The 24,328-nt window shown below is 38.9% G+C and overlaps 1 protein-coding gene across 6 annotated transcripts; it reads left to right on the top strand.

The window, feature by feature from the left end:
- Positions 1-233: 233 nt before the first annotated feature.
- On the top strand, positions 234-7,612 carry btbd10 (BTB domain containing 10). 6 transcript variants are annotated; one of them, XM_022765394.1, is made up of 9 exons: positions 234-317; positions 728-875; positions 2,343-2,533; positions 2,999-3,314; positions 3,501-3,603; positions 4,247-4,367; positions 5,519-5,716; positions 5,816-5,926; positions 6,566-7,612. In XM_022765394.1, exons 2-9 carry the CDS (start codon positions 775-777, stop codon positions 6,895-6,897), a joined length of 1,473 nt encoding a protein of 490 aa, XP_022621115.1. In that variant the 5' UTR covers positions 234-317; positions 728-774; the 3' UTR covers positions 6,898-7,612. The 6 variants fall into 6 exon arrangements, with proteins under 6 accessions (XP_022621115.1, XP_022621114.1, XP_022621117.1 ...); XM_022765393.1 differs by having other exon boundaries at positions 2,340-2,533; XM_022765396.1 differs by lacking the exon at positions 234-317 and adding an exon at positions 1,618-1,700 and having other exon boundaries at positions 787-875.
- The last annotated feature ends 16,716 nt before the right edge of the window (positions 7,613-24,328 follow it).

The following is a 24,328-nucleotide window of genomic DNA, read 5'->3' as shown; positions in this document are numbered from 1 at the left end:
GCAACAAATCGCGAGACCTGCCCGAATCTCCAACTCCATTATTAGGAAAAAAGTAAGAACCGTCTACTAGCAGGTGGAAAGAAGTTAGTCACCTTTAAAATATTTTTATTTTAAAATCCAGTTAACTTTTCAGACAAAGTTTTATTTAATTAGAAAGTTTAGCAGTAGCTCCAATTTAAATCTTTGACTGCGTCATCACGTCAGGCCGTTAACGGTCGTCACGTTGGACGTCAGCTGGGTGAGTGTTTTGAAAGGAGATGGCTGGTTAGCTGCTCAGCGATTGGGATTACACTTCAGCGGAAATTGTAGCCAGCTAGGTAGCTATGTTTAATATTTTTGTCGTATCTGCCTAGAACATGACAGCCTTTATGTCAATACTGTTGGGATAACTCCACCAGCTACGCAGCTGTCTCAGAATATTATGTTAATAGCATTGTAAAGTACTACTAGCAGTGCCAGCTAATGTTAGCTTGCTACGTATGCTAACACAGCGCACTAGCTAACCTGATCGTAGGCTGACTCAGTCCGACAGCAACGATGTCAAGACTTTGTTCTGAGATGTGAGGCACTTATGTAGCCATTTAAGCCCGGGGATCACCCAGCTTCGTTTACATTACAAGTTGACAGCACACGTGAACTCAGTTAGAAAATATTTTGTTAGCAGCCCGTGGTTTGCCAGGGGTTGATCAGGGGATCCAACTGACTTGTTGATTTCGCCATTAACCAGATTATGAACGGTGAAAGATCCAGACCGGACTCCCCTCTGTACGGGTGATGGCAGCACGTCTGCAGTCATATGACAGCAACTCCAGTGACACCGAAAACTGGGAACGAAAAGCGACAACCCGACCCCGCAAACTCTGCAAGCATTCGAGGTGAGCCAGCTGAAAATCTGTCTGATCCCTATAGTTCATGCAAGCAATGTAATGTCAGACACTGTGATGCTGGGCTATAGATAAGTCTCATGTTTGTTACTTAGAAATTTGAAATTATATCCTAGGATAAAGGTTAAAAAAACTATGACTATCTCTTTGTTTAATGGTATTATTTGTAAATCTATTAAAGTTCCTTGAATGAGCAGAGATTATCATTTGCTTATTTTATCTCTGTATTTGGTTTGCAACTGTTCATCATTGATTACTTTGCCAATTATTCTGCTGTCAGTCCAGTAGTTGTGTGATCTGTAAAACATTATAAAACACAGATATTTAGTTTACTACAATGTGAAATTGAAAAAAGTGGGAAACCCTCACATTGGGTTAGCTGGAACCATCAAGTATTTGGTGGTTTGCCCTAAAATGGACATAAACAATTCAACAATTATCAATATTGCTGATTATCTTTATTTTCCATGCAGAAAACTGATCAGGAATAAGGGAATCAATAAAAAAAATCAGACTGATAAGCAGAATCGATAATGGCATTGGTATCATTGGTATCATTGATAACATCAAGGTTAGCTTTGGTTATGGAAGGTGTTTCTTTCCACTCTCCACTGTTAAATAATGTAAACCCTAATCCATAATCAAATTTATAGCATAGGCTCTTTCATCCTGCCCTGTGAGGTTCCTGTCCTCTAGCATTAGAATTTTTGTTTGTTTGTTTTTCCTGCTTAAGGAACAACAGAACGGCAGATAGGATGACAGAATAGAGAAGACGGGAAGAGTCGAGACTTGTGTATTTGATCTCAGGCCAAGGGGGTATGCACCTGTGATTTTTCCCGTGGTCTGTGGGTGGGTTTGCACCGCCTACACATTACCCTGAAGCTGTTCCTATCACCCATACCTTTTTATCCCATTTATGGAATTAGCATGTGAACTGATGCTAATTCTGAAAGTCTGAAAGTGGATTTAGTGTGTCAGAGATTAGTTTTAAAGGAAGAGTCAAGTAGCGACCTTATGTCTTCTGATGCTTTTGCAATCTTTTTGCTCTTGAATCCACTTCCTTCTATAGCAGTCCTTACAAGGTTTATTTAAATCACACAAATAGTTTGTCAACATTCAGGCTTCTCTGATTTTGTGTCAGATTAGACATCAAAGTTAATGGAAACATGACTTGGCTGCATTGTAATTGTATGTCATTCTCTTATGAACTTGGAGAATGTGGTAGATCTGATTTACATACATTTTTAAGGAATCTTATCTAAGCCTGTATACTAGTACTAATGTTTTACACACCCCTAACTGTTGAGAATTAGTGTGTGTAAACAAATGACTGAAGATAAACAGTGTGACTGGGTGCCTACGTATCATAATAACTTTACAATTATAAAATAAAAGTATCGTCTGGCCTTGAGGAATAGAGAAGAACGTTAACTATGCTTTTGTTTTGGAAACCAGCAGTCAGGCCCGAGCATCTCGAGTGGAGGCAGAACAGAGGAAGATGAGCCTACATGGTGCCAGTGGGGGCTGTGACCGTTCACGTGACCGCCGCCGCTCCAGCGATCGCTCCAGGGATTCCTCACACGAGAGAGAAGGCCAGCTCACCCCCTGCATTCGAAACGTCACTTCACCCACCCGCCAACACAACAGTGGTGAGTATGCATGGAAAGAATAGAGGGCTTATATGGATGTCATGTTAGAGGTCTGCAGCTCTTGGCAGCTACTGTTGAGAACAGCTGACTGCATTTATCACCTCACAGCTCAGACATGGTTTATATCTCTCCTGTTTTTGGCTCTGAATGGATCAAGTCAGCATTAATCCACCTGTTTGTGTTTAGACCAAGACAACTTGTAGTTTGACAGTTTGGATACGAGGCAAATGTTTTGAGTGGGGCCCTTTCCAATTTCGTTGTTTTAGAGCTGACATTAGTAGCCATGGACCATTACTCAAATGGATTCCTAAGATGGTACCAATGTTTCTCATGAATACAAGCTGCAAAACAACCAAAAATGTTTGTGAATAGTCACTTGTTTCTGATGGGATTTCCAAAGTTAAAAGGAAAAACTGCAGTGTCTGAGTCATGCCTGTGCCTGAGTGTCTGCCTGTCTGTGTGTAGACCGTGAACGAGATGGGGGCCCATCATCGAGGCCCAGTAGTCCACGACCTCAGAGAGTCTCTCCCAGCGGCTCCAGCAGCAGTGGGGTGGTAAGCAGTCGCAACAGCAGCTTGTCCAGTACTGAAGGCACCTTCAAAAGCTTGGGAGTTGGAGAAATGGTTTTTGTCTATGAGAATCCCAAGGAGGGAGGAGCAAGTGCCACTGTCGGGAACCGAAACATTAGGACCTCAGAAAGAGTGACTCTGATTGTTGACAACACACGCTTTGTAGTCGATCCTTCCATCTTCACAGCACAACCCAATACAATGTTGGGCAGGTACAATACACTTTTATCATCAAAATTCTTTGTCCTTACTCATTATAGCAGTTATTGCACTGTTATTGAAAGTATTTTACTAATCACTAATGTAAAAATTAAATCTATGTTTACATAAGTATTATGGAAATTTTGGATTTCTTGTTTCTGTGATGCAGAAAACAAACCAGTGCTTCTTTATTTCAGAATGTTTGGATCTGGAAGAGAACATAATTTCACACGGCCCAACGAGAAGGGGGAGTATGAGGTGGCAGAGGGCATCAGCTCAACGGTTTTCAGAGCTATTCTGGTCAGTCTTTGTCTTTATTAACATTACTGTAGACTAAAGAATTTAAACTCCTCTTAGTATTATGAAATAAAAATTTAACAACAGGACAAACTATAACTTCAAAAATGTCCATAAAGTTAAATCAGCAACCCTTTGAAGGTAGCTTCAACAAAGAACAACCATTATAAACTTCATAAATGCAGGATTTATAGGGATGTTGAATTTATGTTGATTACATTACAGTTTGCTAGCTATACAGCATAAACTGGCAACCAAGTGTATATTTTTGAAATATTACTAGACTTAATATAGGGAAATAAGTTACTTTGTGATAGAACAAAAAAGTGGGCTTTTGGTGACTGCTCTGGAACTGCTATGATTTAGATGAGGTCACATTGTGCTGTCAAATTCCTCTGAAGTTTGTCTTGCATCACAAACCAACTCTCTCTCACATACATAAAGTAATTAATGAGTAAAGTTTAACCTGTGGATCTCAATTTTCACTGTGCCAACAGTCTACAGAGTTGTATTTATGGTTTTATATTGAAAGCTTTGACCTTTGGGGTAGGCCCTTGATTCTTTCATGTATATTTAATGTTACGGGTTAATGGAATAACAGTGTTTGAAATTACAGCCTTTGTTGTGATTTCTGTCTAATTGACAGGATTACTACAAATCTGGGATAATCCGTTGTCCTGATGGAATCTCCATCCCTGAGTTACGGGAGGCGTGTGACTATCTGTGTATCTCTTTCGACTACAGCACCATCAAATGCAGAGACCTTAGTGAGTATATCCTCAGGGGTGCAGAAGCTGGTAGTGTTACACATTCAACATTCCCACGAAACATGATATAGATCGTCTCAGTTCGCATACGTTTTCTGCTATGTTTTAGTGAGTGCTAGTGTTGTATATAGTTTTGAGTGTCATGTCTGTGGAAGAAGAGTGCCTGGAACTGTTATGGCTGCTGTGTCTGGACATGGTTCAGACTGCATTTGTTCAGCAGTACTTTAGTAGGATGTTAGGTCTACTTATTAGAGTTGGGTAGATTTCCTGTTTTGCCGGTCCAGTCCAGTGTAGGTTGCAAGTTTTTGTGCTGAACCATACTTGCTAGTTTATCAACAAGATCAAGAACTGCAGCAAACTAGCAAACTAAAAAGTACCCTTCATCGGCATTGTATTGCATTATTAATAAGCAATATGAAAACGTGATTAACGTTATATTATGTTTGTTTATAAACAAACTACCGGAGCCACTTGTGGCTGGCGAGCTGTGCACAATTTTCTACGGAGCTGAGGCCTGCAGCTTGAAGGAGGTCAAATTTCAGTATTGGCTGCTGGTAAAACAGCCTAGACGTGCATTACCACCACCAAGTGAACTGGAGTAGCTACACTCGCATTCAGGGGTTCCCTGTCTCATTATGTTCCATTTGAGTCTGTTGAGTGAAGTGTGACACCTAGTGGTAAAATTCGGTAGTCCGGTCCGATGTTTGGCTTAATATCAAACAGGTTTGAAACATTTTCCATCACAAATGTTGCTGAAATGGAGGCAAGGCTACTATTTTTGTTAACTCAAGCACGTTTCATTTCCTGAAACACCCTGTCAGAGTAGATATCTATTGAACCTCAGGCTTTTTATTTATTTATCTCTATGACAGTTGACAGTTTAAAACCAATTAAGGCAACATCAAAAATTCAAGTCAATGAAATGGAAAATTCAAGATGTTGTACTTGTTGTACATGTTAGCATGTTGGGGAAAGACAAAGGCTGTTAGTACCTGAAGTCATGGCAGATGGCCTGCTTGCATTACCTGTGCCAGTGTTTTTATTAATTAATTTTTTTAGGCTTTAATGCGATGCATGATGGACAATTCTGAGTGCTTCCATAATGTGGCTTACATCTTATAACCAGTGTTCTCAATCTCTTTTGTTATCAGGTGCCCTCATGCATGAGTTGTCTAATGATGGAGCTCGACGACAGTTTGAGTTTTACCTAGAGGAAATGGTTCTGCCTTTGATGGTGGCCAGTGCTCAGAGTGGAGAGAGGGAATGTCACATTGTTGTCCTCACTGACGATGATGTGGTGGACTGGGATGAAGAATATCCACCACAGATGGGAGAAGAGTATTCACAGAGTGAGTACACATTAATACAGAATACAGACTCCCATATCTCGGCAGATACAGAACACCAATACATGATAAACAAGGTTGTTTTTGTCCTTCTCTTTGCAGTCATCTACAGCACAAAACTGTACAGATTTTTCAAATATATTGAGAACCGTGATGTTGCCAAGTCAGTTTTAAAGGACAGAGGATTAAAGAAAATAAGACTGGGCATTGAAGGTAAGTGGAACTTTTCAGTAATGAAGAATGATGTTTTATCAGAAAAGTGGACTTTTGGCAAAATCCATATCATTCAGATAAGTAATCGTTTGAGGTATTGACACCAAAGTAAGCCAAAGGTTTCACTAATAGCAAGTACAAGCAGAATACTACACTGAATGTAGTGGTTATTTTGGGTGCTTGGGTTTTATCAAACAGCTGTTGTCCAGAAAACAGAGAAAACAAAAGTATACCACAGACCTGTCTGTTTGTTTGTTTACGGATTGGGAAGGCAGAGAAAACCGTTATCATACATTAAAAAACATATCATTAGAACATATCACTAAGAATAGTATCTGCCAAGCTGCGAAATGACATGTTAACTAAATTATTTGAAATCCATTTTTCATGATGTAATTCATTTTAGCATGTAAGGGATGCTGTATTATATAATAGCCTGTAGTAGTCAAAGCAACTGTAGGCATGGAACAAAATACATCCTATTTCACAATATTAAATTAGGTTGATATGAAATGCTTCTGCCTAGTTTGTTTGATCACTTCACCTACCAGTTGATGTGTCGACCTATGACTGGGGGGTGAAAAAAACCTGTTACCATAAACTGAGCTAATGGTTTTGTCCTGTCTGCGGCATTGATAGGTTACCCTACATACAAAGAGAAGGTCAAGAAAAGACCAGGGGGTCGTCCAGAGGTAATTTATAACTACGTCCAGAGGCCCTTCATCCGCATGTCCTGGGAAAAGGAAGAGGGTAAAAGCCGCCATGTGGACTTCCAGTGTGTTAAATCCAAGTCCATTACAAACCTGGCGGCAGCAGCAGCAGACATCCCCCAGGACCAGCTAGTGGTGATGCACCCTGGCCCCCAAGTGGATGAACTGGATATCCTACCTAATCAACCACCTAGTGGGAATCACTACAGCAACAACTACAGCAATGAGCCTGACCCTGATGCACCTTCACCTGCTGTGTGAGGACATACTAGTCCTCTTTCAATGCCTCTGCTCCTCTCCTCCTCCTCTAGACCTATTCCCAGCATGCTGCAGCATGGAGCGCCAGGGGCACCATAACCATATTGCCTTGACACCTCCTTTGCAGCCTTAGAGCCTCAAGAACCTGGTTGACTGTAGAAGAAGAAACATGAGGGATATAAGGTGAAAGGAAGAGTTCACTATTATTTTCATTTTGTTTTTTACTTGACCAAAGGAATTTATTTTTCTGTTCTGAAAAAAAAAAATCAGTAAAACACTTAGGCTATTATTATTAACATTATTATTTACAGTGTTGTTGTACCTTAATTTGATGAGTTTGGCTGAGCACAGTGGTGTCACTGTTTTCTCACAGGTTTTATTTTACTGATAATTTTGATTTTGATTGTCTTGGGTGGCCTAACTACTAAATGTGCTTCGGGGGGGAAGAATACAAGACTCGCTAATGTGACTTTCTGGTCATGGAGAAAATCAGTTATCACCACTTATAGTGTCATGATCTCCAGTTTAACTCCTCTCAGATGTCTTTGAATCTTGTAATGGGGTATGTAGTCATTGGCTGGATCTGAAATGTGATGTTATGCTCCTCCCGCGGCCAAGATATTAAGCAGAGCACAGGCTATTGTGGTCAGAATCTTTTTGTGCAAAGCTTGAAATTGTTGTTTAAAAATAAAACAAAATCATGAAATAAAGACGTCAAAATAACTTTTTTTTGTATATTTGATCCATGATTGATCCATGACAGTGTTCATAAGAGCCACACATCGAACATAATGAATTTGAGATGGGTTGGGCCTTGTCGCTGAAGACCCGCAGTGGCCAAACATCTGCCTATGGTAAACTGTCCAGAGATTTATTTAGCTATTCAATGTAATCATCTTAAAGGTTCCCCTGACACCTCACACTCTTCTAGCCTGATACAAAGATAAAATATGAAGTGAACCATATGAACCACATCTATTACTGACAATTATCTCCTAAAACTGTTTCTTGTGTGTGCTTTCAGTATCCATGTGCCACTAAGGAAGTACTAATTACCAAGTACAGAATCATGCCAAACAGCTCACATTTTAAACGATAACAATAAATACCATTGGATTGACTTGAAACTAAGGGTTATCTCCTTTATTCAGTTTTTACCAAGCAATTACCAATAATCAGTTCAGATGGATTGAATGCTAAAAATGCAGAAAGACAACATTAAAATTAGGATTGTTTACAGGCAAATAACTATGTAGTTAAATGTATAGGATCCTCACAAGATCCTGTTTTTTAAGTGTGAATGGGTATTTATCCTTTAAGCTTCTCAAACAAAAAAGAAAAAACATTTTTCAAAATGAATGCCTTGTACCAATACCTTCCCAGTTAGTTCCCAAGTAGGGGTGTAGCAAAAGACACCTGGAGGGGGTTGAACGGTATGAACGGATATGAAGATTGTTAGTGAATTTAAATAGTTTGGTTGTTATATTGACAGACAAACTTGTCTCACAAAGACAGGGGATTATAAGGACTGTATAATGTTCACTGAGTTATGCTGTGTGCTACAGCTTGAGCCCTGTTTTCTTTTAGCCTATATCTGTTTACATTTTGAAAAACTTAATTAAGCCAAAGTCACAAGTTTATGTTTGCTCTGCACCATTGGGTTTTCTGACAGCTATCAATGAATTACTTTGATAATGAAGAAAATGCAAAAACCTGATGATTCACAGGCAAGTTCTGGAGTTAAAAGGAGTTTCTTTTTTCTCTGATTTCTAAGCAGGTCTATGGATGTTTATTTGTGATGAGATAATAATATCCTGGGAAATGTAAACCACACTGAATCTAAATGTGTATTATTTCTGTGTTCAGATTTCACTGAGTTGGACAAAAATTGTGGTAATATGGTGCTAAGTGACTTTACAGCAGTCTACCTTCATTGCAACTGCTGCAGTTTTTGATCTTGTTGGTAATCAGCAAAACTAAAATAACTAACTTCCAATTGTTTTTAGAAAACCTGCATGCACATGTCCCTTTCACCTCACTCTGTATCTTTGGCTCAAGTCTCCCTCGCTGAACCTCTCCTACAGTTGGACAACCTCTGAAATAGAGTCAGACTTGTCGAAGGTAAAAACCACTGTAATTGTAGTTTACAAAAAGGAGCCCAAACTGTAACCCACCCTAATCATTTTTTAATTATCCAAATAAAGAAAAAGTAGAAACCTAGCCAATCTGGCAACCCTGCTGTCAAGTGTTTGCCACTGGGAAGTGATCAGGTGACAGGGGAAGCTGATGCACAGACCTGGATAAAAGCAACATACAGTGTGGGGGAACTGGGAATGTCTCTCTGATGACGCCCTTGTCCACAAGCTCCTCAAATTTCATCTCTTGAGCAGTTTTTCCTGCCTTCGTAGAGAGGTTCAGCCCATGAAGTCCAAATAGGCCCAGTGAAAACATCTGTTGCCGACATGACCGCTCGGAGTTGTGGACAGAAGCTCATCCGTCCCTGTCAAAGCAGCAACCCAAGAACACCAAGAAGGACAATGGGTGAGGGAAGCTGTCAAGGTGAAGAAGCAGCCTTCACCTTTCAGCGGTCTGTTTTGTTTTATCTCTCTGGCCTGAGTTTGTCATGGTCGGTTGGCCACCTAATATATGAATATGTGCATTACCCTCCTTACCTGGCACCTATTCTGACTTCTCTGGCTTTTTTTCCCCCAAAACAGTGTCTCGATCATTGGGCTGAAGATATTTTGCACAACCTTCTCTTAGGCTTGAAATAAAGTGGTCTATTTGTCTATTTCTTGTACTATATGTTTCAGAAAAGTTCTTGTAGTTCTATTTTATCCCCAATAAAAAAGTATGATACAATATGGTTATCGTCAAAAAGTAAAGAAAGTCAATTTATGAAACTAAATCAATATATCACTCCTCATTCACACATAAATTATACAGTATCTTAACTTTTAAGGTTCTGTAAACAAGATTGTATACAATAAAATAGCAAACTATTTTCTATGTAAAGATATAGTTGTGTAAAAGCATCTTGGGCAGAGAACTAAGTATGTTGTAATCTTGTTCTTTGTTTTCATTTCAGGGACAGTGACATATGCATGTGCCTGTGCATGTTAGTGCAGATGAGTCCCTTCTACTAAAAGTTGGTCCTCCCCACATTTAAACAGATAGGGACCAGGGAGCCAGCATGTGAGATGGCTCAGGGCAGTAAGCAGCACTCAGGTGAAAGGGACCCTCCAGAATTACCTTCACTGATGAAACCACTTTTTGTTCAAAAAGGCCTCAGTCAAGGAAAGAGATAAGACCAGAGCATAGGCGGACTTGCCATGGGGTCCACTGGCTCAAATCTTGGTCCACTTGTGAACCATCAAATCACCCAAAAAGTTTTTACGGTTCTGTCAGTGTAGTTTGTGCGGCCGGACCCATGTATAAGTCCATGGTTGAACTTTTTTACCAGTCCGATAATGGAGTCAAGTCTGTCTTTACTTAGATGGAGAGTGCTGTGAGCTGCTGAGGGCTCCAGCTTGACTCGGAACTGGCGCTTCTTCTCCTTCAAGGGTAAGTAACATGATGGCTGCATGATGTTACGTCTGTTTTTGATTGGCTACAGTAGTCATAATAACATTAGTTAACTTGCTGCTATTGATATTATGAATTTGTTCGGCGAATGTTGCTATCGCTAGCTAGCTTACTGCCAGCATTGCCGTGCTAGTAAGGGCTAATGGTTGTATCGGCGTGGTGTTGTTGTTGGCTCTTGTACTCAGGGTCATTTTCCTCAGTTGTGCTTCTTGTGGGTGTTGTGGTGCTTTCACTGGGTTCCTTAAAACAATGAATTGAAATGCTCTGTTTTAGTGAGAAGCTTTGGGCGACTGCTTATATTCTTGTGGAGACCCACAACAGCAGTTTGACGCCACATGCACTGTTATGCAATCTAGACCTAGGACTGGATCTAGTACACCTGTATTAATTCAAAGTCAATTAATAATGAGGGCACTGAGAATAGACATCTCAGAACCACCTCTGTCAATCTGCTGTGACTTTAGTGATTTTGTCAACAAGAGCAAAATTAATACACTGAGCAAATGTGCAGCACTGATGGTTAAAATGTAAATAAACCATTTTAACTAACCACTCTGCAGCCAGTAGGCATTTAAATTGGCATTAGAAAATCTGTATTTAAGGCAGGAATGTCGGTTCATGAGCCTGCATTTATCTATACACTAGTATGAGTGACTCTTCCAGTATCTGTTGACAGCTGCTTTATACTGTGTGAAAGCTCCAGTTCATTAAATACCTGCAGGTGTCTGAAAGCAGCAACACAGGTTGATAAATCTGCAACTAGGGATTTGAGAGCTGCCACGTCAGAACACAGTGTTTACCTTCAATAAGTTAGATGCATACGACACTAGGCTGCAACAAAGTAGCTCCATACAGTACATCATACTGGTCTGTTATGACTCTATTCTGGTGTTTAAGTGGAAGATATTAGATTACAGCTCCTCATCAATCCTGTGCGTCATTGCCTCCTTTTCGACTTTATTTTTAACAAAAGCAGCATTTCACGTTTAATTCTTGAAATGCATTATGGTGGAAAAGCTGTGGTGTCACATTTTTACAGTGTGACAATTAATGGCGTGATATGCAGTAGAAATTAAACAAATAGAGTCAGGTTTATGTGGTCATATAAACACCAGATTTCAGGTACTGTTCAATACCATCCAGACAACAATGTAATTTCCTGTAGAAGCCTCATTCCATTTGTTGGGCTGTTATCATTCGTCACTGTGATTGGCTCAGCTGTTTCAGAGTGATTCGATCAGTGATGCGACCTCTAAGAGTGATTTTATTAATCACCACACCCTCTGATTTATATCCTACCTCTTGCACTTTATGCTGCTGCACCAACATGAACCAAAACAGCAGGTGCAGATGGAGACACCTCAACAGTTCATGCAATAAAGATGTTCTCTGTGCTTATTGTTGTTACTCCTTCATGGTTAAAATAGGATCCTGAAAGTGATGTATTATCCGATGTCCAATACCAATTTATTAAAACATTTTTGAAATCTTAAAAATGTCCATTGAGACATGATTTGTTATCCTTAGAAAATTTGTTAGATGGTGGTTACCTCAGGATCTCCAATAATTAGTAGCACTACCAGCAGGTCAAACTTTTCATTTATCCTGTTGTTTATCTCAAAACTTACCTCATGGATTGGAAAACAATTTTGGTACAGATATCTATGGTTCCCAGACAATGTATCCTGTTTGTGATGCTCTTACTTTTTCTGTGGTGCGACTATGAGGTTGACTTTTTAGGTCTTTAATGAAATATGTGGACAACTATTGGATGGTTTACTGTGAAATTTGGTGCACACATCCATGGTCCAGAGAGGATACATTTTAATAACTTGGATAGCAACAAATGTTTAATGAAAAAAAGGTACCCCATAAAATTTTAAACTAGAAACAGTAAAAAAAATGATGTCATAATACAGGGTGCTACAATGTGATATTATATTATAAGTGACTACAAGCAATGTACTCCACCTCTTTGGTCCAAGGGTTCATAAAACTGAACCAGCAGCTTCTTAGTGTGATGAATGATGAGCCTTCTTTTTGTTTTTAACTTGTAGCAGTTTGTATTGATCTTTTCTTTCATCTGCAGCACTTACATCAGACGGAGACGGAGGGGGACAAGGGCTGATAATGGATGAACTGTTCACAGGTAAGATTAACTGCAGCACCATTTTCACCCATTTTGCTTCATTCTGCTACAGAAATTGCAACAAACCACTGTAATGCCACCAAAGCAGATCAGACTGCCACAAACTAAGCAGTATAATTATTGTCATGGACAGAAATCCGTGGCTTTAGTTTTGCATTGTCCCTTCTGTAAGATACATACCTCGTCTGTGACATTCTCCTAAATGAACAATGTCATCATCATGAAAGTATTCACAAAATGATGTTCCCAGCAGCTCTTGAGGTAATTAAGCGAAGCCAAAATGGCAGTGGCTCTTAAGTAGAAAATGAGCATATTCACTTTGATTGTTATTATCTTTTGATATATTTTAGTTTAATTGGATTATTCATGGATTGAAAAAATGAAATCTAAGCATTACTATTTAAGATAGATTTATAGACTATAGACAGACTTTGTGGTAGAAGTTCTCACCTTTGATCTACAAAGACAAACTTCCCGGGAATATCATGAGGTGAAACAAACTCCATGGGCCTGACTTTGACATGATTCTGCACTGGCTGAAAACAGTATGGGAATGCGACAGATCAACAGACAGCTTAAGTTACGTCCATCACTGTCCAGATCCATCTCATTTGGGGACCAGCTTTTTAATGGTGCAGAAACCCTTACAATAAGCCATGAATAAAGGAACGTGGTCAGATGTATTCTAAAAAAGTATTATTAATGTGTGAGCATCAGATTTGATTAATCAGCAGTACACAATGTACTGGTCAAAGGGATGCTTCAGGCACTAAGTAAGGGAACAGTCCCCAGAGTGAGAGTGCAAGATGTGATTTTTATTATCTAATACCATATTACACATTTCAGTATCCACAAAATGCCATTTAATTTCAAAATGTGCACTAGTTAAGCCAAATAAACTATGAAGCACACAGGTGTATGATTTCAAAATGTTTTAATTTATGATTTAACATTACAGAAATACTGAATAGCACCTACCTGGCTCGAGTTTAGGATCTTGTGTACTGATTCAGAAACAAACAGTATTTTCCCTTGATCACAGTCAACAGCAAACAGAAATCCATCAGCTATCTGTCAACAACAGGTGAGGGTCAGGCGGAGAGGAGCACAGATCAAAGCCAAGAGGGTTTTCACAGAGAAAGATCACAGGTTATTAATTTTAAATGATCGAAAAACCATGCAGTCAGAGCTGACCCAAGGCTCCTCATGGCACTAAACAAGATTGTATTTTTGGTGCAAATAAACCCTAACCCTTGATTGATTTTCGGGGGACTTATTGATGTAGGAGCAACAGGGTGACGAGAGTAATTCAGAAATATAGCTCGGCTGTCTTTTTACCTCCACAGTTTGATACAGCTACTGTATTACTATAGCTGCTGTTCCTAACCGCCTGTAATCCCATGATCCTTGCTTTCCTTGCTAATTACTAAAGCCATTAAAAAATCCTTTAAAGCTGCACGAATTGATTTTTGGCCACCTGCGGACAGTGCAACAAGCTGCAAACAAAACACTGACATATTATCACTTATAAGTTTCTATGGTGAAATTTAGCATTCAGGAGCCCTGTTTGTGTCCGTTTGATGAATGTACTTTCACTTCATCTGTTTTACTCTCGACTAACTCCTGAGAAAAATATCAGGCTTTTCAGCTGCTAAATATTCCATCATGGTCACCAGCTAGTTGCTAACTTTGTCGGTTGTTTGATGTTGGACAGTGGATTCGAATCAAAGCACTGAGCTGAAGGACTATAAACGCTCGTAGAGCTGAGGGGAACAGCAGAGTCGTCCACTGTTAATATGCAATATACTGATAATAGCAGCTTTAAAGGTACATTCAGTGATCTAAATGTAAGCATAAATGTCATTGTGACTACAACTATTCAAACCATGAGCTTGGAACCTATCACTTCCAAAGAGAGACCCCCTCCCCTTGTTGGTCATGGCCCAATCATGGCTCTAAATTTCACCATCGAACTACTCTGACCATGAAAAATAACTATATGACTTTCTTCTCTAGTTATGAGACTAACACATTCATCTGGTCATTATTAAACATGTCTCAAACAACTGAGCCAAAGACTGGAAGTTTTAGATTTCAAACTTAAAGCTGCATGAACAACAACAGCTCTAACAGCTGACAGATTCGATAGAGGCAGAGGCTCACCGCACATCTCATTCACCTGCTTGATAGTCAGTACACACATCTGAATAAGGTAGCTAAGAATCAGATATAAAAAGTAAAAAGTAAAATAGATAAAGCAAACAGCAAAATGAAAAGCACATTCAGCTATTTGACAACACACGTCGCATAAAGAGGTAGACTGCAAATACAGAAAACACTAGCAGCTAGAGAAAAGCTGAAAAACTGAATTTAGAGGAGGACATTAAAAATTGATGGAGTCTTAGATATAGGGCTGCAACTGTTTTCATTATTGAATAATTATTATTTTTTGATTATAATTTCCCACAGACCCTTCAAATGTCTTGTTTTGTTTGACCAACAGTCCCAAATCCAAAGATATTCTGTTTACCATCATGTGTGACAAAGAAAGGATCCTCACATTTGAGAAGCTAGAAACATAAAACATTTGACACGTTGCTTAAAAAAATTACTAAAACGATTGTTTTTCAAAAATAGTTACTGATTAATTTTCTGTCGATTGACTAATTGTTGCTGTTCTAGTCTTGGCCATAGGACTGGTTTGCTTTCATAACCTTGTGAGCTGTATATTCTCCTCTGAGTAAACCTGTTGAGTGACAGAAGTGCATGTAACAGAAGCAAGAAGCGCTCCTGCATCCTATACATTAATCTCACACTAATGTCGGCCCCGAGCCCCTACTCAAAATGGAAAAATAAAAAACTGAAGGTAAAAACAGTCATGGCAGGATTTTGCAAATGGACTATACTGTACATTGTGGTTAGGACGCAACAGACGAGAACCTCTGAGGTCTTTCATGGTAGCCACAAGACTCAACAGGTTTGCATGCTTTTACACAAGTGTGTGAAACTATAATCGCCCAAAACCTGGATATAACTGAAGAGGTTACTGGGATTGATATACCTTGTTCAGCCACTGTTAGTGGTTTATTTTTATAACTATATTGATTCATGAGGAACAAATGTCCCAGAATAATTAGCAATGATGGCTGCCCCCCTCGATTTTTATGTGATTCTAGGAAATTGCTTCATAAATGGTCTTTGGGGGGGGGAAAAATCAATCGAAAAAATGCTGCTAGACCTCGGTTAACTTGCCACCATGATTATTGTTGTCTGTAGCAGCTGCAGCAGCAGGAGCAGTTGTTGTTGTTGTTTTAGTTACTGTGAGAAGGAAGAGCACAATGATCAAAGTTATATCAGACAGAAAGTCAAGAAATCAAAAGTGTTGCCTTTCAAAACTTCACATTGTTTTCATATGACCTAGTGAAAGAACGAATCTTTAGCAGAAACTTTTGTGCCATCACCCCTTTTCACCACATGCCGGCAGTAGAGCGCAACAAACATGAGAGAAACTGGTACTCATATACTGAGTGCTGAATTTATCCAACAAGTTTAAAATGTACCTGAGGTCTGTCTTTTTTTTTTTTTTTTAACTCATGGATCAAAGCACTGTAATAAATAACTGTAATCTATCGAACTCATTGATTTGTACTATGATATATTTAAGGTGCAAATTTAGGTCTCACCTGAACTGTGCTGTGCTACAGAAGATGCCAGAAATAATACTGATAAGATGTCAGTAAGTGACTCACATTTAATCTCTTTTAATCTCAATTACTCAGCAAGTTTGCACCTGACATGTTTTCAATTCTGCATATTTTTATGGAACAATCCAGCGCACGTTGTATCGCTAGCTGATACACACACATACACACACACACACACACACACACACACACACACACTGTAATACTCCTCCAGACTTTGGTCATAAGTACAGCTTCCCTCCACCACAGACCCTTTGCCGTTTGTTCTCATTTACACCAGCAACATCTGGTGCACTAGCTGTCTGACTAGAGCATATGTCACAGGCACATATGAAGATTCATATAACCCTGTAACATGTCTACAGTTGGGTCATGTCACACAATGCGATTTATACACACAGCAACAATTCAGAAAATTCAGCGGAGATTTGGTTACATGTTCAAATGGGTGACGCAAACGGTTGGGAGTGAACTAATCTTGAAAACAAGGTAAAAGGCTGGATCTGCTGAGGAAGACCTGTGATCTACATTTAGCTGTAAGAACGTCCTCATCCTCTAAGTGCAGCCGTGAGATGACAGGACCCATGTAAATGACACATGGATCAGACTGATGTAATAACTCGCACACACAGAGCACTGAGTTCAGACCAGTACATTAAACTAAATATCTTTAGGTTGGTGACTGCGGATCAGACAAAACAAGACATGGTTACTGTTTAAGCCAAATCAGTGTTATTATTCAGAACTTTAGAGAGAGGGGTTGCATTTTCTGAATAGCCTCAAATAGCCTCTGCAGTTTTGAAAATGTGATGTAGATTCAGAAGTGAGTTGTCATTGGTCGGCTTTTTGCTTGTTTTCACCCCTTTTTTTTTTTTTTTTTTTTTTTTTTAACAGATGGGGGACTGGCTCTGGTGTCTTCTAATTTAATATAATTCAGCCAGAGTGATGTGAACATGCAACATTACACCTTATTTAACTGAATCCAACCATCTGCTCTTTTTGTAGGATAGAGTGTCAGAGCGCCACATATTGACATGGATGAAACAAAATGAAAACTGTGTGGCCTGTTTTATTTCAGGATACAGAAAACGCTGCATTACGAGTCTTTTATGTAATTAAATCAAATGAATACTCGCAGGTTCTTATTTATAATTGTTTTTATAATTATTAGCGTACAACAACTTGCAATTTGTTTGCACTAGTGTTGTTTGCTTTCATTTCATAGTGTGTGTTTCAGGATTAAGAAGAATATGCTTCTGCTACGTCAGTCTAGTTTTGCTCAGCAGATCAAATCTACATAAGTGGAAATAATATGAGAGAAAAGCATTTAGACATAAACAGTTTAGCCTTGAATGTTCACTTGACGGTGTGATAACCTGTTGTGTTTCAGGAAAAATTCAAAACATTTAAAATGAAAAAACAAACCTGAACCCTCTGTGGCTGAGACATATCCATCTGAATCATATATGAACTAAACAACCCACTGCCATAAGTGAAAATATCTAAAATTATTACTGTGTGTCAAAGTGAATATGCTATTTTATTCCTCAAGATATCTCATCACTGGGGGCGTCAGAAAGGCTTTGTCCTACTTTATCCTATGACCCTGATGACTGAGCATCTTTATCGACAGTATGTTTAAAAAGATGCTCTGTATGAGGCTCAATATAACTATATGTCTAATTTAGCTCTCCTCTCAGCCTCCTGTAACCAAAACACCAAAACAGTTTGTATTGTTTGTATTCCTGATTTTAAAACAACAACAACAAAGAAACAAAAACGGAGACACAATGTGAAACCTGAGATGAGGTAACAATGCAAAAGGTCAAGTGTCACAGTCGGACAAAAGTAATATGAGACTACATGTGCTAATGGGCGGATTTGTGTCTGTTGACTGAACCGCATCATAACAATCATCAAAATGAATGCTTGATACTCTGCTATAGTGGAAAATACATGTTTGAATGTGATTACAATGTTAAAGTTTTAAACAGTATTATGGGCATTTCAGCTGCATGGTATCAGCATGTCTGATGATTATTGCCTCAGTCTCACTTGGACATATTTGAAGGAATTTCATTCGTACTCTTGAGGTAGAGCTTAGAGTGTAAATTCATCAAGCAGTCATGGGCTGAGCTACATTAATGAAGATACAGCATACTGTTGTTCTATATACAGATTTCAGTACTTTTTTCTGTTGCCTAGGCTTTAATCTGGTAACAATAATAATGATATCTGGTTTAAACGTCTTAACCTGCTCACAGAATGTCAAATATTCCTTTGGCACAAATTCTTTGTCCAGCTTGAAAAATACTGCTTGATTGTTATCATGAACCCTAATACAGCCGCTCCATCTGTCAGGAGTGAGTCATGAGGAAACTAGAATTACCACCCCACAGTTGTACGCCTCCGCCAACCAGCCAAGTTGCAGGAAATATGGTCACAATCGCCCCTCGATGAGTTACAGCATTGAACATAATGGCCAGAAGTGTTTTTGCAGACCATAATAATGTCAGAGTGATGGTGACCCTTCACCATGTGGTTATAAAATGTCATCACTTCATAATTTTATCCTTCTAGATATTTGTGTTTAAATTGTGTCATAATTAGTGTATGAATTTGTGAGTTGTGACCTAAAATTGATTTGTGCGGTCCCAGTAACTTTGACCTTTGACCTTTGACCACTAAATTCTAATCAGTTCATCCAAGTGAGTGTTTGTGCCAAATTTGAAGAAATTCCTTGAGATATTGTGTTCAAGAGAATGGGACAGAGGGACAACCCCAAAACATAATGCCTCTGGATGCAAAAAAGTCTGAAAGACTAGAGGATTATTTTTGCCATATCCAGGAGCGTGCTGTGTTTGTGACATTTGGGTTTCATTTAGCTCCAAGAGACTTTCTCTGGCAACTCTGATCAGATGATGATTAAACTTTGTTATTGTCTGCCCGAGTTCACGCTGGTGAAAACTCTGTGGCCGCTGAATTTAAGACACTGAATCACAACGTTGATCTGATCAACAACTAGTCAAAACTAAGTCTTATGACTAAATGTTCTTATCGACAGCTAAAAGTTTGTAGTCTTCTCACTGTTTCCTTTTTTTATAATATGACTTGACATGTTGCATTTACAGCAGTCATAATGTGTTCCTTTAAATGAATAAGTGTTTAGTTAATTTATCAATATATGGCTTCAAATTGTACTTTTCTGGTATTTCTTGCAGTGCTTCACCACAAGTGTCCATTCTCTGAGGGCTGTTACCTTCAGGCAGCCAGACAGAAGAAGCAGCCAGTGGCCGCCTGTCAGGTAACAGTAGTCACAGTATCTGTGTGCCTGATTAAATCAGTTTTAACACCAAGTCAAGCACTTCTGCTTTCATTTGGATGATTATTTGAAGGTCTAACCAAAGCAACTAGCAGTTATTTTCTCCTTCATCTGATGATTACTTTCTTGATTAATTAACGTTTTGTTTATAAGATGTTTCTTGTTATTATCATACATGACAAAGAAAGGAGCAAATCCTCAGTTTAGAATCATCATCACAAAATAGTTATTCTTTAACATTTTTGCTTGAGAAATGACTGAAAGGATTAATCCATTATTAAAATAGTGAAAGCTGCCAAGGAAGTGGCAGTGACAATGACACCATGTTACAGAGCTGCCGCTGAGTTTGTTCAAATAAATGAAACGTTCGGACTCTCGCTGTAACAGCTGTGAGTGTCAGTCAGTGTGGTGCAGGCTTACACTCAAAAAAGTGTTGTTTTATGTGAACGGGTAGTTAGGTTGATTTATGCTGGTTCATAACTCTGGGATGTTTGGGGTCATGTGAGCACACCGTTGGGTTGCTCATGCTGGGTCAATGGGGTTTTAAGGGGTTAATGCCACAAGTTTGTTGGCAAAATGACACGTAGTCTTTATTTTAATTCCTTAAGATGACTGACTTGGCCTCTGTTCTGCTAAAATGAGCACTTAGTTTCAGAGTTAATTCATCTGGCCCCTCATAAAACAACTGTTGGCCCCAGTCTGCTACTTCTCCGAATATGTTTTGTTTTTCTTCCAGAATATTTTCAAGAAATATTTGAATCCTCCTTGCGATTTGAAAGACAACACAAAAGCAAAATTCATTTAATATTTCTCCTTGTTTGAGTTTCTTCTTTCGTCGCCTTTTAGAATCTGCTTTCCTCATAATGTTTAGGTTCCCATAGATGTCCAATTGACTGGTTTCCACGACAACACCCAGAAGAGGCCCCACCTTTTATCATATTAGGGAGGCTTGCACTTGAGTGTCAAGAGTGCTCTCCTGCCTGTACATACTGATCTGGCAGAAATTCTTTTTTCTTTCCTTTTCTTCTTCTCCTTCCAGAATTTCTTTATCGTTTGTCCTTGGGACAAAAATCTTGGTCAAAGCGTCATTTTAAGTTTTGTTTATATTAATTTTTGTCAAAGTGATCCTACAAGGACATTAATGTCTGACCTTTTTCCATATTCAAACAGAGAATAAGTAATGGCCTCAGGAAAAGAAGGAAGCTAAGACATTGGCTACTGTTCTGTGTTCACACCTATTGGCTGCTGAGCAAGATTTCACCACAGAATGTGTAGAGTCCTCACTTCAAAGTCTGGATAGGTGGTTTTTGATGATGTGTCTTTGATCAGTGTCATCTCTGGGGTTATTTGCCAACGTAAAGGTGTAGTTCTGTAGCTAAGAGAGTAAAAAAAAATTTTTTTTCCTGGGTTTGATTCGCTTCTCTATCTTTGGAATAGTGTCCCAACAGCATAAAATCCACTTAGGAATGGGTTGTGGTTGTAAGGCAGAAGAAAATTGCACTTTGAAGTCTCATCCACAGCAAAGCTCCATCTGTCTCCTCTACATCCACATGTACTTTAAGAGGCTGCAGTTGACTTTTCTTTACTATAGAGGCTACTGACACAATACTTGAGTTTGAAGGCTTATCAGACATGAAAACTCTGTACAAAAGCTTATAATACAAGACAAAATTTTACCACCTGGGCGATGGCAACAATGGCATTGAATTCATCAGTCATCATGACCTTCACTAGATTATCAGTAGAAAGAAGACATTCACGTTACAAAACAATTACCAGGAATGTGCACTTGCATCAATTTGACTGGCTAACACAGCGCCATGATGGATTGTATTCTTGCAAAAGTTCAGCCAGGTTCAACTTCTTCACCAGATGACCCTGTGGGGCTGCATTTCTTTCATGCAGTGCTGTTGTCTCTCTGAGCACAGCTTTAACTGAATCTCAATGGAAAAAGTTAGATACTAAGCTTTTTTTTTTTTTTTTTCCTTGTCTGAAATTTTGCGCAAAGGTCTTGGTACAAGAAGTTGTTTATTTTAGCATGTTTTTCATAATCATAATATGAGTTGTTTTTCTAATGGACAAAGGTGTCATTTTTGAAGCCACTGACAAACAACCTATTATACCTTTCAGGTATAAGGACTTGTTGAACAATCCATAATCATGCATTTGGAAAACAACACACACATTCAGACTCAGACCTTCAGGGCTCTGCTGAGCTGTGCAGTTGACGTGTTGTTGTAAAAGTGGCCTTTTGAGGTCAGATATCACCACTCAGAGTCAAGCTGTGTCTGGTCTGTTTTATTTCACTGATAAGCCAAATGTAAATACACCCTATCCAGCTGCTCTATCCAACTTTAGAAAAAATATATGTCTGTGCTTAATTTTCTTGTCTCACTTAAACTTTCTGTTGTGGCCGCTAGTGTCTGCTCCAAATTATCTTGATTAAGCTAGTGAAGTTGCAGTGAATGAGTCATGAGAATCATACACCATAATAAATCTAGCTATAGGTATGTATTATGTCAATTTTATTGACACAACAATTCCTCCCCAAACAATGTCTCCTCTCCAAAGATGGGGAGTGTTTTTGTGTGACTGAACTCTGTTGTAGGTTGTTTTCTAAATACTAAACAGTAGGTATATATACACTCAGTACAGAATACAGTGAAACGCTAATAAAAATGTTTACAATTAAATGGGCAGGAGAGGGGGAAACAAATGGCAGTTTATGGCTTATGAATTAAATGCATACTTTTGTTTGACTACAGAATCAGGATTTCTGTATCTGTTCCTCAGATCAATATCTGAAGCTGCAAAGATTAAGAACTGCAGATTTGTGTCACATGAGTGAACTAATTATACTTCCAGACATGGACTGTCATGAATTTTTACTGAGCACAGAGGTGTGGTTTACTATGCTGACAGAAATCAGTGTTTAATTTTTTTTGAGAGATGTCTGACACAAAGTTATTTCTCACATCAACCAGTGAAAAAGCAGCTGATTTCCATTTAGGTGCTTCAGTTTCAGGGTCCTGGCTTTGTGCATCCTGGCTCACTGTTAAACAAGTGAGTGCATAAACGATACCAGAGCCCTGGAACTGCATCACCAAAGTGCAATACAACCATTATTGATGTTTTTAACTACATCTGAGCTTTTCCTGCTATGACGTCAAATTGTCTGCTCTGAGCACGGTATATTGTAAGGTTTTTTTTTTGTTTTTTGTTTTTTTGCTTGGGATTGCTTTAGCAGGTTTGCAACTGTATTGGATGGATGGGTGGATGGATGATTATAAATGTACTGTTCAGCAGTCAAGACAAAATAGTAATATCAAGATTCAAAACTTTTCATCTTCACTGTCACAGATTGATATTTCCCCAGCCAGACATGTACTTTGTCCCCCTCTTTAGCATTACCAGTATACATTTAATAAATGGTTAATAATATCTTAATGAATACGTTTTTAATAAAAGTACAATGTAGTTGCAATCAGGTAAAGTGATATCTGCTTACAACTGTCTGTGTGTGTCAAAAGGAGAAATTGTGTGACCCACAAAAGTACTGCAACACAATCCATTCCCATTGTTTGTGAAACCAAACTTTCCCATTAGGTGATAAGCAGGGTGGCGGGGGGTTACAACAATTGTTCTGGAGAAAAGACCATGTGATTTTTGCCTTGAGCAGAATCCATTCACTTTTATGGAGAGGAAGATAATTCAGTGAATTCCAGAAACACCCAGATATCATGAGTTTTTCTGTAACTGATACACTAAGCACACCCATGAAAACCTCTGTCTGTGTGTTGTTGGAGGAGATAACTGAGTCAACATACCGAGCTGCAGAACAGCCACAGCTATCCTTTCTTCTCATGTGTGGCACCTTTTACACAGACCACCTGAAAATGTTGAATACTTGTAAGATGTAAAGTGGTCTTTCTTTCCACTAAACCCTGAAATACTTCAATTCAAACTGAACACAGTGCCACCAAGTGAAGCCAGGCAAAGAGCCATGGAAAGCCAAGTGAGAGGAGTTTGACCAATGGGGAGTGTAACGAGAGCTGCTGCAGCATACTGAATGCCCAGCAGGCAGACCTCTCTGCCTTTCCAGGATCTTTTTTGTTAAAGCTTTTTTTTGTGTTAGCCATGCTAGCTGCATGGCTCTAGTGATGGCATGCAGGACAGGATACTGATCAGTCGGTGGGTTTGTCCGCAACTTTGGTCCATCTAACATCGTATCTCGACAACTGTTGGATTTCCAAGAAGGTTTTGTACAGACATTCATGGTCTCTTCAGGAAGTCTCTACATGACTTTTTCCCTAGCACCACCAGCACTGCAGCAATGATGACAAGAGTCAGTTACTTCTAGTTTGACTTGACTTTTTAAAATTTGTTTTGTCTTAATATTGGATTAATATACTAATAACTTAATGAGGAAATGTTTCTAATTAATGTATTTGGCAAGTTGCAAAAATGTTGATATTGAATGCATCAGTAAAAGTCCGCCATAATAATCTAATCTTGCAGTATAAAATCCACTAGCAGTGAGTACAGAATTATTCAACATTTTTATGGTTATGTTTAGGCACTGGTTTGATACAGACAACACCTGTAGCGCCTTGAGATGCAGCGTGTTCATTAACATTTAACCGAAATCTTGACCTAAGTGCTTTTGATGCCTCA

Source organism: Seriola dumerili, unplaced genomic scaffold (genome assembly GCF_002260705.1).
Source record: "Seriola dumerili isolate Sdu_G_001 unplaced genomic scaffold, Sdu_1.0 BDQW01000674.1, whole genome shotgun sequence".
NCBI lineage: Eukaryota > Metazoa > Chordata > Actinopteri > Carangiformes > Carangidae > Seriola > Seriola dumerili.
This window is presented reverse-complemented; position numbering and strand designations above follow the sequence as displayed.

Bases quoted from the DNA above. Each gene is read 5' to 3' on its own strand.
- btbd10 (XM_022765393.1), top strand. From the start codon at position 775: ATGGCAGCACGTCTGCAGTCATATGACAGCAACTCCAGTGACACCGAA. The intron at 3,604-4,246 runs GTCAGTCTTTGT...TCTAATTGACAG, and splicing joins CGGTTTTCAGAGCTATTCTG to GATTACTACAAATCTGGGAT. The intron at 4,368-5,518 runs GTGAGTATATCC...TTTTGTTATCAG, and splicing joins CATCAAATGCAGAGACCTTA to GTGCCCTCATGCATGAGTTG.